Here is a 17260-nt window from a genome sequence, read left to right as displayed (position 1 = left end):
GATTTAGCAATTGGGCAGTGTCTTTTCGGTTACTCTGCTCATCAGGGCTGGCTATCAACAGATCGTCCACATACTGGACTAGCGCAGACCCTTGTTTCAAAGTCAATGTCTGTAACTGTTCCTGTAAGCATCTAGAAAACAACGTTGGGGAGTTAACGAAGCCTTGTGGCAGTCGGGTCCAAGTATATTGCTGTCCCTTGTAAGTGAAGGCAAAAAGGTACTGGCTCGATGGGTCTAGCGGTAAGGCGAAAAAGGCGTGTTGAAGATCGACTACTGCAAAGACTTTAGCTGCTGCCGGGACTTGAGCCAGAATATGAGCTGGATTGGGCACTAGTGCATGCAGCGGCTGTACAATGGCATTGATTGATCGCAAATCCTGTACTAATCTGTACTGGTCTGGCTTGCCTGGCTTTGGAACTGCCAGTATCGGCGTGTTACACGGGGACTGACATTTAATCAAAATCCCTTGCTTTAACAACCCAGCGATCAGTTTGTCAATGCTTGGTATCGCCTGTTGCTTTAGTGGATATTGTCGAATAGAGGGTAATACAACATTTTCCTGCAGGGCAATATGAATAGGAGTCATTTTAACGCATCCTACCTGTGTGGGATCCTCCGCCCACACTTGCGGATTAACATATTCTGGTTTTTCATTGCCCACATGGTGGTGCAATTGTGCCCTGTTAACCCTTGGTGTCTGGTAAAACAGAATAGTCCGGCCGCATGACAGGGTCTGTTTCTGTCGATTATTTGGATCAGCTTGTTCGACTGTCTGTTTTATCATGGGTCCTAAATCTTTCGCATGGTACGGGTAATTCACCTCCCGGGTGATATGTGGGACTCCCTTTATTTCAAAGGGCCCTGGATCCCATCCCATTGTTTTTGCAGCACCCCGAGTGATGTAACCTGTAACAGGTGCTTCCTTCCACAACTCTGAGGGGATCTCAACATACTCTGCTCTCCCTTCTGGTCCTGTAACCATAGCTCGACGGATAACCTCCCATTCCGTTCCTATATAGCTTCGGTAAAAGTCCTCCAATTCCTTATTTCTCCCACTCATATCGTAATGTGGAGATGCCGGTGATGGACTGGGGTTGACAATTGTAAACAATTTTACAACACCAAGTTATAGTCCAGCAATTTTATTTTAAATTCACAAGCTTTCGGAGATTTTCTCCTTCCTCAGGCAAATGTTTCAAGAGCTCCTTGAAGCCTACGCATTTATACATATTGAACAATACATGGTGTTTACAGACTGCCCCTGCAACTGCCCGTTGCCAAGGCAATCACCGTGTTCAGACAGAGAGGTGTCACCTGCAGAACCCCCGAATACACATTCAACAAAAAAACAAACAGGGAAAAAAAACAGAGAAAAAAAAACACAGAGAGAGGCAGAAACATCCGGAAGGCAGAGAGAGCCAGCAAATGACCCATTATATTAAAAACAGATAACATTTGTTCGCTGGTGGGGTAATGTGTAGCGTGACATGAACCCAAGATCCCGGTTGAGGCCGTCCTCATGGGTGCGGAACTTGGCTATCAATTTCTGCTCGACGATTTTGCGTTGTCGTGTGTCTCGAAGGCCGCCTTGGAGTACGCTTACCCGAAGGTCGGTGGATGAATGTCCATGACTGCTGAAGTGTTCCCCGACTGGGAGGGAACCCTCCTGTTTGGCGATTGTTGCGCGGTGTCCGTTCATCCGTTGTCGCAGCGTCTGCATGGTCTCGCCAATGTACCATGCTCTGGGGAATCCTTTCCTGCAACGTATGAGGTAGACAACGTTGGCCGAGTCACAGGAGTATGAACCATGCACCTGGTGGGTGGTGTCCTCTCGTGTGATGGTGGTATCTGTGTCGATGATCTGGCATGTCTTGCAGAGGTTACCGTGGCAGGGTTGTGTGGCGTCGTGGACGCTGTTCTCTTGAAAGCTGGGTAATTTGCTGCGAACGATGGTCTGTTTGAGGTTGGGTGGCTGTTTAAAGGCGAGTAGTGGAGGTGTGGGGATGGCCATAGCGAGGTGTTTGTCCTCATTGATGACATGTTGAAGGCTGCGGAGAACATGGCGTAGTTTCTCCGCTCCGGGGAAGTACTGGACGACAAAGGGTACTCTGTTGGTTGCGTCCCATGTTGCGTCCCGGAACTCATCGATCGACAGTTCCGACGGGCCACAGCAAAAAATCGCATAGACCTCCTCAGGAGACTAACACGGGACTCAGGGAGATTGAGCTCCGATTGGACAGATGACATTGTTGCTCCGGTGTCTACCAAGAATGTATGTGGGTTTCCTTTAATCATCAGTGACAGAACGGGCTCCTGCTCTGACTGGATCCCGTTTACCACAAGGTTAGCTAGTCAATACTGGGGGAACGGATTGTTTTGGGAAAAGTCCGTGTATCTTCCTCGTCCTCGATTCCCTTGCCAACCTCCCATTCGCTGCCCTTGCATATGGCCCCCTCTTCCCTGTCTACGGGAGGGACATTCCTTGCTCCAGTGGCCTAGCTGACCACAATTGAAACAGGCATCTGACCCTGTTTGTCTCCCTCCTCCTCTTCTCCCTTCAAAATTACGTCTCGGAGGAACGTAGGGTGGGCCATAGTTAGGGGCGGTTGGTCCGTTAGGGTGTGTATCGTACCCATACCCTTCTCCGTCAACCCATCCTGGAACACAATACTGAGGCTCCATCTGATATCCTGTTCTGTCTGAGGTGCGTTTCGGCCCTTCCTTTTTCACCACATACTCAGTTTTAACTCTAACTTGGGCCTGACCTTCCTGGTGCTTATTATCCATCCAGTAGTATTTTACTGCCCTATTCATCTGGCTGGAACTATTCTCTGACCAGTCCATATTATTAGTCCTAATTGCTTGAGAAACCGGAATCGGTAGGCAGTTCAGTAGCATAGCGCAGTACTGTGGTGAGTCTCTTCCCTCACGGTACGCTGTGTCTCCTGATTGATTCCGGTATACTTCCGAGAATCTTTCCAAATATTCATCTGCTCCTTCTCCCTTTTTAGGCCTGGTGTCTAAGATCTTAGTTATGTCAATTGGTTTTTGTAGAGTAGCACTAAGGGCACCCAAAAGACGCTCCTGGCGCTCAACATCATTGTTTGGTATCTGTGCTACCAATGCGACATGAGTCCGGACATTCAATTGGTCCAGGAATTTGGTATGTTCAGCATGGGTTAAAACTTGCTGTATTAGCGACCATAAGTCCCTTGATTCTGCATTATAGACAGAAACGGTAGTCTTAAGGAATTCTATAAATGCGGTCGGTGACTTTCTCCTATCCGGCACCCCGGTTAGAATGGCCATTATCTCGTTAGGTTTCCATGGACAATACACATCTATCGTTTGGGAGTTGCCGGCTACTCCAACATTGGCTGGGTTTGGGTCAAAAGTGGGATTAGGCATCGGCCTCATTGGTAACTGACGAGGGGTCGGCTCATCCCTAGCTAGTGTCTCAGTAGTACGTTCTAAGTTTAGTGATGGCAAGTCGTCTCCTGACTCTTCAGTTTCTGCGTCTCTAAGTCCCTGACTGTCCAATCTCTGATCTCTCTGCTGTCTTAAACTAAGTGGGCTGACTGAGAATTTAAATGTTGGAGCCAATAATTCCCTAGTTTTACTTCTAGTACGGGAAGCAACCGGGGAGACAGTTTGAGGCATTATCACAGGGGTTTGAACAGTCTGTACCGTAGGCCCTGAAGAATAGATATTACTGTACTCTGGAGGGGCACTAGGACCCTGGGGAGCTACACGGGACCTACAATTCCACTCATCCAAATGATCATCGTCTCCCCCAGCCAAGGCAAGGCCAATCATTGGATTACATAATCCACTTTTCTCAACCAGTTTGGGCTCGCCCGAAGACTTTTCAGACCTCTTTTTAGAGCACTTTTCATGAGCACATTCTCCTTTTAGGACCTCTACGGACTTGACCACCCCTCCTTCACTGAGTCCTATCCCTAACTTCAACGCATTATCCTGCCAACTTGCTAATAACGAAGCTTCCTTCAGTTCTTGACAGTACTGTCTCCATAAAGCAATCAAATCTTTGGTTGCTTTATTTCCGTTATTTTTCCAAATTAATTCCTGTGCTTTTATGGCAGTATCTAGGTCTTTAATTCCTCCCAATGGCCATTGATCATTCCCCAGTTTTTCTTTAAAGTTCAACATAACTTTAATAGCAGATCTTAGTCTGTAGCTTCAATTCAGATTCCTGAGAGAATCCGAACGATTCTAACAGAATAAGGAGACAAAGACAAAGACTCATACCTTTATACAAATCGATAGGGGTTGGAACATCATTAACACAAGAGTCAACACCAATCATAAGCCGGGCACAGGTTGCCATGCGGGGTTACATTATTTCCGGCCAATCATAGATAATCCATGTGCTGACCATGTTGCTGTTAGACATCAAAGGGGATACTTCCTCACCTTCCAACTTGGAATGTTCTTCCCTGTTCCTTCTGTTCCTTATCTCCCAACCTGGAATGTCTTTCAACTTTGGCTAAGCTCGTTACCTATATTGATCTGCCATAAACATGGAGACATTCAGACCAGTCCTTGAATCACATCAAAGACTCTACATTGATAAGACAATGCAGGCCTGCTGACTAAGCAAACATATGGCCCAGCAGGAGGGCCAGGCCACCTGTACCAATCTCAGTTACTAACTAATTAACCCTTTCTAACCATTTTACATTCTGCTTCTTTGCCACGTAGGCATCTTAATATTTTACCAAAAACTGACCACGTAGGGATTCTCATTGTCCACAAAAAGCAGGACAAATCCAATCCGGCCAATTACTGCCCCAACAGTCTCAGAAAAATCTCAGAAAAATTTTACAAATAGCCAAGTTTGTGTTAGTGCTATTAAATATCTATCTTCCTGCAACATCATTCTTCTATTTCCCCTAGTTTATCTCCCACACTGAGCATTGCAATGCATACATTTTATTATTTTTGTTCATATTTAACCTTTTTTTCTTGTCCAAGCTAACACCGCGTTTCTTTATCTGTCTTCCCTGCTTATAACCTGATGATTTGATTTCCTTCCATTGTTCCCATTATTCCTCCTGTGTGCTATCCCTTTTACTAAATTGTTTTATTTATTTATTAAACTCATCTATTTCTACCTCCGATGCTTGTGCTTTCCAATTGCTTTTATTTTCCCCGCCCACTGCCCCGCCACCTCTTCCAAGTTTAACTACATTTGGCAGATCAGGCACTCCATTGAAGATATTGTCAGTTAGAGCCTGTTGGACTCTTCATGTCCGCAACTTTTTTCCAATTGCTTGTGGCGCTGGCCAAGGCTGCATTTATTGCCCATTCCTAATTACCAAGAAGGTGGCACTGGGTTTTTTCCTTGAACTGCTGCAGTCCTTGTGGTGATGCTCCCACAATGCTATTCAGTTTGGAATTCTAGGATATTGATCCAGTGATGATGAGGAATGGCGATGTATGTCCAAGTTAGGATGGCATGTAACTTGGAGGAGAACTTGGGGATGATGGCATTCCCATAATATTATTGCTCTTGTCCCACTTGGTGGGAAGAGGCTGCCTGAGAGGAAGGTGATGAGCTACAATGCAACCTATAAGTAGTACATACTGCAGTCACAGTGTGCCAGGGACTGGGGCCACTTGAGTCCAGTGGTAACGGCACCAATCAAGCAAAATGCTCCGTCCGAGATGGTGTTGAGCCTATTGAGTGTTGTTGAGTGTTGTGCCTTGGATGAGGTACCCTAAGGGTGACCAGTCCATGGAACTGTAACCCAGCAATGCCTCACTGAGGAACAGGCTGGAAATTGGCAGGAAAAAGAGGGGGGGGCAGAAATTAAAGGGACGGAAGAAGCAGAACACGTTTATGCCGCTTGGCCATTCCATGTGACCAACAAAGCTTGCCAGTTTTAACCCTATTTAGGTTTTTAATGTGAGGCTACGCTTTGTGTATTCATCATTGTGGTTAAATATCCCAGATCCAGGATGTCCCGATGTTGGCATCTCTGGACATGTCCTTTTGAGATATAATGAAGCATCAGTGAGTAAGCAATCACTGAGTTATTAAGTTTCAGTGCCCGGCATATTGCAAAAGTGGCTTCTGTGGGTTAATGCCATGGTCAACCTGAACAAGATGACACAACATTTTTGTTCTTTCCATGTTTTTTTGACATATTTACACGAATTGACACTACTCCGGGCATGCAGGGAAAATCCACAGTCCACAGGATCAGTCTGATCATCAACGGGGAGCATTGATGTCAATAAGGGGAGTTCTCGATTGTTTATATCCCTCGCCATGTAATACATCCCTCGCCATGTAATACAACCCTCGCCATGTAATACATCCCTCGCCATGTAATACATCCCTCACCATGTAATACACCCCTCACCATGTAATACATCCCCTGCCATGTAATACATCCCTCGCCATGTAATACATCCCCTGCCATGTAATACATCCCTCGCCATGTAATACATCCCTCGCCATGTAATACATCCCCTGCCATGTAATACATCCCTCGCCATGTAATACATCCCTCGCATACATCCCCTGCCATGTAATACATCCCTCGCCATGTAATACATCCCTCGCCATGTAATACATCCCTCGCCATGTAATACATCCCTCGCCATGTAATACATCCCTCGCCATGTCATACACCCCTCGCCATGTAATACATCCCCTGCCATGTAATACACCCCTCGCCATGTAATACACCCCTCGCCATGTAATACATCCCCTGCCATGTAATACATCCCTCGCCATGTAATACATCCCTCGCCATGTAATACATCCCCCGCCATGTAATACATCCCTCGCCATGTAATACACCCCTCGCCATGTAATACATCCCCTGCCATGTAATACATCCCTCGCCATGTAATACATCCCCTGCCATGTAATACACCCCTCGCCATGTAATACATCCCCTGCCATGTAATACATCCCTCGCCATGTATTACATCCCTCGCCATGTAATACATCCCCTGCCATGTAATACATCCCCTGCCATGTAATACATCCCTCGCCATGTAATACATCCCTCGCCATGTAATACACCCCTCGCCATGTAATACATCCCCTGCCATGTAATACACCCCTCGCCATGTAATACATCCCCTGCCATGTAATACACCCCTCGCCATGTAATACATCCCCTGCCATGTAATACATCCCTCGCCATGGAATACATCCCCTGCCATGTAATACATCCCTCGCCATGTAATACATCCCTCGCCATGTAATACATCCCCTGCCATGTAATACACCCCTCGCCATGTAATACATCCCCTGCCATGTAATACACCCCTCGCCATGTAATACATCCCCTGCCATGTAATACATCCCTCGCCATGTAATACATCCCCTGCCATGTAATACACCCCTCGCCATGTAATACATCCCCTGCCATGTAATACATCCCTCGCCATGTAATACATCCCTCGCCATGTAATACATCCCCTGCCATGTAATACATCCCCTGCCATGTAATACACCCCTCGCCATGTAATACACCCCTCGCCATGTAATACATCCCTCACCATGTAATACATCCCTCGCCATGTAATACATCCCTCGCCATGTAATACACCCCTCGCCATGTAATACATCCCCTGCCATGTAATACATCCCCTGCCATGTAATACATCCCCTGCCATGTAATACATCCCCTGCCATGTAATACACCCCTCGCCATGTAATACACCCCTCGCCATGTAATACATCCCTCGCCATGTAATACATCCCCTGCATGTAATACATCCCTCGCCATGTAATACATCCCTCGCCATGTAATACACCCCTCGCCATGTAATACATCCCCTGCCATGTAATACATCCCTCGCCATGTAATACACCCCTCGCCATGTAATACATCCCCTGCCATGTAATACACCCCTCGCCATGTAATACATCCCCTGCCATGTAATACATCCCTCGCCATGTAATACATCCCCTGCCCTGTAATACATCCCTCGCCATGTAATACATCCCCTGCCATGTAATACACCCCTCGCCATGTAATACATCCCCTGCCATGTAATACATCCCTCGCCATGTAATACATCCCCTGCCATGTAATACATCCCCTGCCATGTAATACACCCCTCGCCATGTAATACATCCCTCACCATGTAATACATCCCTCGCCATGTAATACATCCCTCGCCATGTAATACATCCCTCGCCATGTAATACATCCCCTGCCATGTAATACATCCCCTGCCATGTAATACATCCCTCGCCATGTAATACATCCCTCGCCATGTAATGCATCCCTCGCCATGTAATACATCCCGCGCCATGTAATACATCCCTCGCCATGTATTACACCCCTCGCCATGTAATACATCCCCTGCCATGTAATACATCCCTCGCCATGTAATACACCCCTCGCCATGTAATACATCCCTCGCCATGGAATACATCCCCTCCCTGCCATGTAATACATCCCCTGCCATGTAATACATCCCCTGCCATGTAATACATCGCTCGCCATGTAATACACCCCTCGCCATGTAATACATCCCCTGCCATGTAATACACCCCTCGCCATGTAATACATCCCCTGCCATGTAATACACCCCTCGCCATGTAATACATCCCCTGCCATGTAATACATCCCTCGCCATGGAATACATCCCCTGCCATGTAATACATCCCTCGCCATGTAATACATCCCCTGCCATGTAATACACCCCTCGCCATGTAATACATCCCCTGCCATGTAATACATCCCTCGCCATGTAATACATCCCTCGCCATGTAATACATCCCCTGCCATGTAATACACCCCTCGCCATGTAATACATCCCTCACCATGTAATACATCCCTCGCCATGTAATACATCCCTCGCCATGTAATACATCCCTCGCCATGTAATACATCCCCTGCCATGTAATACATCCCCTGCCATGTAATACATCCCTCGCCATGTAATACATCCCTCGCCATGTAATGCATCCCTCGCCATGTAATACATCCCGCGCCATGTAATACATCCCTCGCCATGTATTACACCCCTCGCCATGTAATACATCCCCTGCCATGTAATACATCCCTCGCCATGTAATACACCCCTCGCCATGTAATACATCCCTCGCCATGGAATACATCCCCTCCCTGCCATGTAATACATCCCCTGCCATGTAATACATCCCCTGCCATGTAATACATCGCTCGCCATGTAATACACCCCTCGCCATGTAATACATCCCCTGCCATGTAATACACCCCTCGCCATGTAATACATCCCCTGCCATGTAATACACCCCTCGCCATGTAATACATCCCCTGCCATGTAATACATCCCTCGCCATGGAATACATCCCCTGCCATGTAATACATCCCTCGCCATGTAATACATCCCCTGCCATGTAATACACCCCTCGCCATGTAATACATCCCCTGCAATGTAATACATCCCTCGCCATGTAATACATCCCTCGCCATGTAATACATCCCCTGCCATGTAATACATCCCCTGCCATGTAATACACCCCTCGCCATGTAATACACCCCTCGCCATGTAATACATCCCTCGCCATGTAATACACCCCTCGCCATGTAATACATCCCTCGCCATGTAATACATCCCTCGCCATGTAATACATCCCCTGCCATGTAATACATCCCCTGCCATGTAATACATCCCCTGCCATGTAATACACCCCTCGCCATGTAATACACCCCTCGCCATGTAATACATCTCTCACCATGTAATACATCCCTCGCCATGTAATACACCCCTCGCCATGTAATACATCCCTCGCCATGTAATACATCCCTCGCCATGTAATACATCCCCTGCCATGTAATACATCCCCTGCCATGTAATACATCCCCTGCCATGTAATACACCCCTCGCCATGTAATACACCCCTCGCCATGTAATACATCTCTCACCATGTAATACATCCCTCTCCATGTAATACATCCCTCGCCATGTAATACATCCCTCGCCATGTAATACATCCCCTGCCATGTAATACATCCCTCGCCATGTAATACATCCCTCGCCATGTAATACACCCCTCGCCATGTAATACATCCCCTGCCATGTAATACATCCCTCGCCATGTAATACACCCCTCGCCATGTAATACACCCCTCGCCATGTAATACACCCCTCGCCATGTAATACATCCCTCGCCATGTAATACATCCCTCGCCATGTAATACATCCCTCGCCATGCAATACACCCCTCACCATGTAATACATCCCCTGCCATGTAATACACCCCTCGCCATGTAATACATCCCCTGCCATGTAATACATCCCTCGCCATGTAATACATCCCCTGCCCTGTAATACATCCCTCGCCATGTAATACATCCCCTGCCATGTAATACACCCCTTGCCATGTAATACATCCCCTGCCATGTAATACATCCCTCGCCATGTAATACATCCCCTGCCATGTAATACATCCCCTGCCATGTAATACACCCCTCGCCATGTAATACATCCCTCACCATGTAATACATCCCTCGCCATGTAATACATCCCTCGCCATGTAATACATCCCTCGCCATGTAATACATCCCCTGCCATGTAATACATCCCCTGCCATGTAATACATCCCCTGCCATGTAATACACCCCTCGCCATGTAATACACCCCTCGCCATGTAATACATCCCTCACCATGTAATACATCCCTCGCCATGTAATACATCCCTCGCCATGTAATACATCCCTCGCCATGTAATACATCCCTCGCCATGTAATACACCCCTCGCCATGTAATACATCCCCTGCCATGTAATACATCCCTCGCCATGTAATACACCCCTCGCCATGTAATACATCCCTCGCCATGTAATACACCCCTCGCCATGTAATACATCCCCTGCCATGTAATACATCCCCTGCCATGTAATACATCCCCTGCCATGTAATACATCCCCTGCCATGTAATACACCCCTCGCCATGTAATGCATCCCTCGCCATGTAATACATCCCCTCCCTGCCATGTAATACATCCCCTCCCTGCCATGTAATACATCCCCCTCCCTGCCATGTAATAAATCCCCTCCCTGCCATGTAATACATCCCCTCCCTGCCATGTAACACATCCCCTGCCATGTAATACATTGGGATGTTATAGCTATTACTGAAACATGGCTAAGGGAGGGGCAGGACTGGCAGCTCAATGTTCCAGGGTACAGATGCTATAGGAAAGATAGAGCAGGAGGTAAGAGATGAGGGGGAGTTGCGTTCTTGATTAGGGAGAACATCACGGCAGTAGTGAGAGGGGATATATCCGAGGGTTCGCCCACTGAGTCTATATGGGTAGAACTGAAAAATAAGAAGGGAGAGATCACTTTGATAGGATTGTACTACAGACCCCCAAATAGTCAACGGGAAATTGAGGAGCAAATATGTAAGGAGATTACAGACAGCTGCAAGAAAAACAGGGTGGTAATAGTCGGGGACTTTAACTTTCCCAACATTGACTGGGACAGACATAGCATTGGGGGCTTGGATGGAGAGAAATTTGTTGAGTGTATTCAGGAGGAATTTCTCATTCAGTATGTGGATGGCCCGACGAGAGAGGGGGCAAAACTTGACCTCCTCTTGGGAAATAAGGAAGGGCAGGTGACAGAAGTGTTAGTGAGGGATCACTTTGGGACCAGTGATCATAATTCCATTAGTTTTAAGATAGCTATGGAGAAGGATAGGTCTGGCCCAAAAGTTAAAATTCTAAATTGGGGAAAGGCCAATTTTGATGATGTTAGACAGGAACATTCAGAAGTTGATTGGGAGAGTCTGTTGGCAGGCAAAGGGACGTCTGGTAAGTGGGAGGCTTTCAAAAGTGTGTTAACCAGGGTTCAGGGTAAGCACATTCCTTATAAAGTGAAAGGCAAACCTTGGATGACTCGGGAGATTGAGGCCCTAGTCAAGAAGAAGAAGGAGGCATATGACATGCATAGACAGCTGGGATCAAGTGGATCCCTTGAAGAGTATAGAGATTGCCGGAGTAGTGTTAAGAGAGAAATCAGGAGGGCAAAAAGGGGACATGAGATTGCTTTGGCAGATAAGGCAAAGGAGAATCCAAAGAGCTTCTACAAATACATAAAGGGCAAAAGAGTAACTAGGGAGAGAGTTGGGCCTCTTAAGGATCAACAAGGTCATCTATGTGCGGAACCACAAGAGATGGGTGAGATCCTGAATGAATATTTCACATTGGTATTTACGGTTGAGAAAAGCATGGATGTTAGGGAACTTGGGGAAATAAATAGTGATGTCTTGAGGAGTGTACATATTACAGAGAGGGAGGTGCTGGAAGTCTTAACGCGCATCAAGGTAGATAAATCTCCGGGACCTGATGAAATGTATCCCAGGACGTTATGGGAGGTTAGGGAGGAAATTGCGGATCCCCTAGCAGAGATATTTGAATCATCGACAGCTACAGGTGAGGTGCCTGAAGATTGGAGGGTAGCAAATGTTGTGCCTTTGTTTAAGGAGGGCGGCAGGGAAAAGCCTGGGAACTACAGACCGGTGAGCCTGACATCTGTAGTGGGTAAGCTGTTAGAGGGTATTCTGAGAGACAGGATCTACAGGCATTTGGAGAGGCAGGGACTGATTAGGAACAGTCAGCATGGTTTTGTGAGTGGAAAATCATGTCTCACGAATTTGATTGAGTTTTTTGAAGGGGCAACCAAGAAGATAGATGAGGGCTGTGCAGTAGACGTGGTCTACATGGACTTTAGCAAAGCCTTTGACAAGGTATCGCATGGTAGGTTGTTACATAAGGTTAAATCTCACGGGATCCAAGGTGAGGTAGCCAATTGGATACAAAATTGGATTGACGACAGAAGACAGAGGGTGGTTGTAGAGGGTTGTTTTTCAAACTGGAGGCCTGTGACCAGCGGTGTGCCTCAGGGATCGGTGCTGGGTCCGCTGTTATTTGTTATTTATATTAATGATTTGGATGAGAATTTAGGAGGCATGGTTAGTAAGTTTGCAGATGACACCAAGGTTGGTGGCATTGTGGACAGTGAAGAAGGTTATCTAGGATTGCAACGGGATCTTGATAAATTGGGCCAGTGGGCCGATGAATGGCAGATGGAGTTTAATTTAGATAAATGTGAGGTGATGCATTCTGGTAGATCGAATTGGGCCAGGACCTACTCCGTTAATGGTAGGGCGTTGGGGAGAGTTATAGAACAAAGAGATCTAGGAGTACAGGTTCATAGCTCCTTGAAAGTGGAGTCACAGGTGGATAGGGTGGTGAAGAAGGCATTCGGCATGCTTGGTTTCATTGGTCAGAACATTGAATACAGGAGTTGGGATGTCTTGTTGAAGTTGTACAAGACATTAGTAAGGCCACACTTGGAGTACTGTGTACAGTTCTGGTCACCCTATTATAGAAATGATATTATTAAACTAGAAAGAGTGCAGAAAAGATTTACTAGGATGCTACCGGGACTTGATGGTTTGACTTATAGGGAGAGGTTGGATAGACTGAGACTTTTTTCCCTGGAGAGTAGGAGGTTTAGGGGTGATCTTACAGAAGTCTATAAAATAATGAGGGGCATAGATAAGGTAGATAGTCAAAATCTTTTCCCAAAGGTAGGGGAGTCTATAACGAGGGGGCATAGATTTAAGGTGAGAGGGGAGAGATACAAAAGGGTCCAGAGGGGCAATTTTTTCACTCAAAGGGTGGTGAGTGTCTGGAACGAGCTGCCAGAGGCAGTAGTAGAGGCGGGTACAATTTTGTCTTTTAAAAAGCATTTGGACAGTTACATGGGTAAGATGGGTATAGAGGGATATGGGCCAAGTGCAGGCAACTGGGACTAGCTTAGTGGTACAAACTGGGCGACATGGACATGTTGGGCCGAAGGGCCTGTTTCCATGTTGTAAACTTCTATGATTCTATGATTCCCCTCCCTGCCATGTAATACATCCCCTCCCTCATTAGAAAGTTAGGAATTCCAACACTATCTCTTGTAAAGTGGTTGCACTCTGGCGATAAATTTTTTCGCTCATATATTCTATTTTTTCCTCCAGCAGACGCTGCCTCATGCCTCCAGTACCTTGGACATTCTTCCTGTGTGGGTCTGGACAGTGAGTGTCGGCAGCATATTTGGCTGAGAATGACATTCCATTGCACCTTACTTTGTTGCTGTCACACACTTTCTAGCAAGGGTCGTTGGATAGAGTGAGGAGCCAGAACCCTGACTAATATTTCTCCAAGGGACAATGAAGCCAGTTAAAGCTTATCAGAGACTACAACTGAACCTGGCACCATCTGGTTGAGATGGCTCAATTACACTGAGTTTACCAACCGAGCAATTGAGGAGGCTGTGAGTTGCTGTGTTAAGGATGTTAATAATCTCATGATGTACAAAATACTCAGCCCCCAAGGATTGTTGTGTCGTAGCAAAGGAAGTGCAGCGATTTCCAAATCTCGATGTGACTGACTCTCTATATGTTGCAGATCTTTGATTTCCAGCTGACTGATGAAGAGATGGAAATGATTGATGGAATAAACAGAAACTGCCGATATATATCAATTGAAATGTAAGTAAATAACAATTGGGTCTATTTTTGTGCTGTGATCCTTAATCTAAGAAATCAGCTACCATGGCAGGGAGTGTGATTTAGGTGGTTGCTGATAATACCAGGAGCTTGCTAAGGATAACACTTTTCACATCCTTTTTATATTGGATATTCTGAAATATGTCTGTCAATTGTGACAGATTTCAGTATGGATTTCAGTGTCACTGGCTTAGCTGATCGCTGTGATAGAATCTTCTGTCATTAAATGGCCTCTCCCTCTATCAGTGTTGACAGCGATGGATTAGTCCCCACCTTCTCCATGTACCTCTGCTGGAGTCTTGGAAGCTTTTCTTCCATTGTTTGGAGCCCACATAGGTTATATACAAACATACAAAATTTACAGGCAGCAAAAGACCATCTGGTCCACCAAGCCCCCCCACCGCCCCGGACCATGCTGGCTGGACCTTCATGGTTAAACATTTCTTCCCACCCACCCCTGCAGCCATGTAATCTCCTGGGAGATGCAAAGATCCAGAGAAAGAAAAAGGTTCAGCAAATAAAGTGTGGCGGGCGATATGTTGCCTATAATGCTCTGTTCTGGATTGTTTGTAGCCTCAATATGTTGACTACTTGCTGTGCACCAGGCTGGAAGGCCATGTTCCAGGATTGGATGGATGTAGCTTTATGCAGTCTCAGGAAAGTACTGCGGTTAACTCTGTGCTTTTTATCGCAAAGGACACACTGGCTAATGCCCTGAAGCTGATGTCATTCATGTGTCTAAGTCATATTCCTCTGGAAAGTTATGACCAGGAACTTCTACTCTTAGCTGGTCTTGATTGGTTTTCACATGAACTCAATCCTCACATCCTATTCCTTGTGCTTCTTTCTTTTGGAGTATAGCATGCACTGATTTTCAGAGGTTCAGCAGAATTCATCATTGGCATGCCCATTCCTCCATATCATTGGAAGCTTTTCTGATGCGATTTGAGTTCATGGAGGATACCCAAATGGTAATGTTATCAGAAAACTGAGTGAAGCCCATTCCTTTGTTCAGGTATTGGAATGTCATTGATTTAAGTGAGGAACAGGAAATGGGCTGAGGACCAAGCCCTGGGGACACCTGAAGTTTGCTCCTTCTTCTCTTGAACCCTGCTTGGCCTAAGTTGAAGAAGTAATGCCCTCAGTGACGACTCTCTCCAGAAGCTTTCCCAGGCACCTCAGCAGGCTGATAGGCCAGTAAGTGCTAGGGTCACTAGAGTCTTTGCCTGGTTTGTGAACTATTATGACCACAGTCGATTTCCAGCATCTCAGGAAATAGCCTAACACTTATGACTTGAAGATCTTGACTGTTCACAGCCATCATCCCATCTGGTGTCTCATTAAACATGCATTTAATGATGCCACCCTCTCCTGGGGCTTTCTCTTGCATCCTTCTTGGCCTCAACTGGAATTGCAATCATTGGCTGGCTCAAGGCAGTAGCATTGTATTTCAGCACATTATCATTTCCACAAGGGCTGTGCTCAGAGCTTGGAACAATTCCGCTTGTATATGGATGTAATGGTCCACATCCTTTCCCAACCACTGTTGAAGTCTTTGTGATTAGCAGGTTTTATTCTTCGTCTATGCTGATCTCAGTAAACACAGTTGCAGAGGCCCATTTCTCTCCCCCACCACAGTCTCACATTCCCATCACCCCTGATCTTGCCAAGCTCCACTCGTTCCCTGTGCCCAATAAATTGACCTCCAAGATCTTCACTTTCAAATTCCTTCAATGCCTTCCTGCCTCGGCATTCTCCTCCAGCCAAATATCTGTGCACATAGGAGTGGGGCTGTTCCCTAAAAATTCCACTGTTCAGCTACATTCACAATTCCTCTAATTATGGAGCAGCCCATGCTAACCTACAACAGGACTTGAACAATGTCCAGCCTTGGCTGATAGCTAACGTTGACGCCACATAACTGCCAACTCCAATAACCTAAATCTCAACCAGTTCCCCCGATCTTCCGACAGCACTACCTTTGCCAGGTCCCCCACCATCATATTGGGGATCACCACTGGACTAGAAGCTTCACTGGACCAGCACTGTGACCACAAGAGCAGGGCAGAGGCAGTGTACTCTGACGGGTGGCTCACCTCCTTACTTCCCAAAGCCTCTCTACCAGCTACAAGATTCAAGTCAGGGGTGTGATGGAATATTCACCACACATGTGGATAGGTGCAGCTGCAGCAATATTCGAAGCTTGAACAACATTCAGGACAAAGCAGTCCACCTGATCAACTTCCATCCCACTGATTCTATATGCTCCCTCCACCACCGTTGGACTGTGCCCACATTATATACCATCTACGGTACACACAGCAGCAATGTAGCAAGTTTGCTTTGATAGCAACTTCCACCTCTGCGACCTCCACCACTGAGGACAACGGCAGCAGTGCCATGGGAACACCATCATCTTCCAAGAAACCTATGACCCACCATCCTAACTTGGATGTATATCACTGTTCCAAGAAGCCACTGACATCATCATGGGAGCACCATCACAATGAGAATGCAGTGTTTCAAAAAGATGGCCTCGTCATCATTGCCTCAGAGCAATTACGAATGGGCAATAAATGTAGCTTTGCCAGTGTCACCCACTTCCTGCGAACACTTTATATATTAAAAAACTCTGCTCCTCCAATCCCAGGTAATATTGTTTTGCAATCTCTCCATTCCACAATTGATGGCTTTTCTTCAGCTGCTTGCCCCC

General features: G+C 46.5%; 1 protein-coding gene across 3 annotated transcripts in view; it reads left to right on the top strand.

The window, feature by feature from the left end:
• Positions 1 to 17260, top strand: part of LOC137334901 (aldo-keto reductase family 1 member C23-like protein) — a 247635-nt gene that overhangs the window by 226478 nt on the left and 3897 nt on the right. For 2 of the 3 annotated variants that reach the window (XM_067999985.1, XM_067999987.1), the window contains exon 8: positions 14447 to 14529. In XM_067999985.1, coding sequence (XP_067856086.1) covers positions 14447 to 14529 — 83 coding nt within the window. The other variant, XM_067999986.1, reaches the window with a different exon arrangement.

This window comes from Heptranchias perlo, chromosome 18, assembly GCF_035084215.1.
Source record: "Heptranchias perlo isolate sHepPer1 chromosome 18, sHepPer1.hap1, whole genome shotgun sequence".
NCBI classification, from domain to species: domain Eukaryota; kingdom Metazoa; phylum Chordata; class Chondrichthyes; order Hexanchiformes; family Hexanchidae; genus Heptranchias; species Heptranchias perlo.
This window is presented reverse-complemented; position numbering and strand designations above follow the sequence as displayed.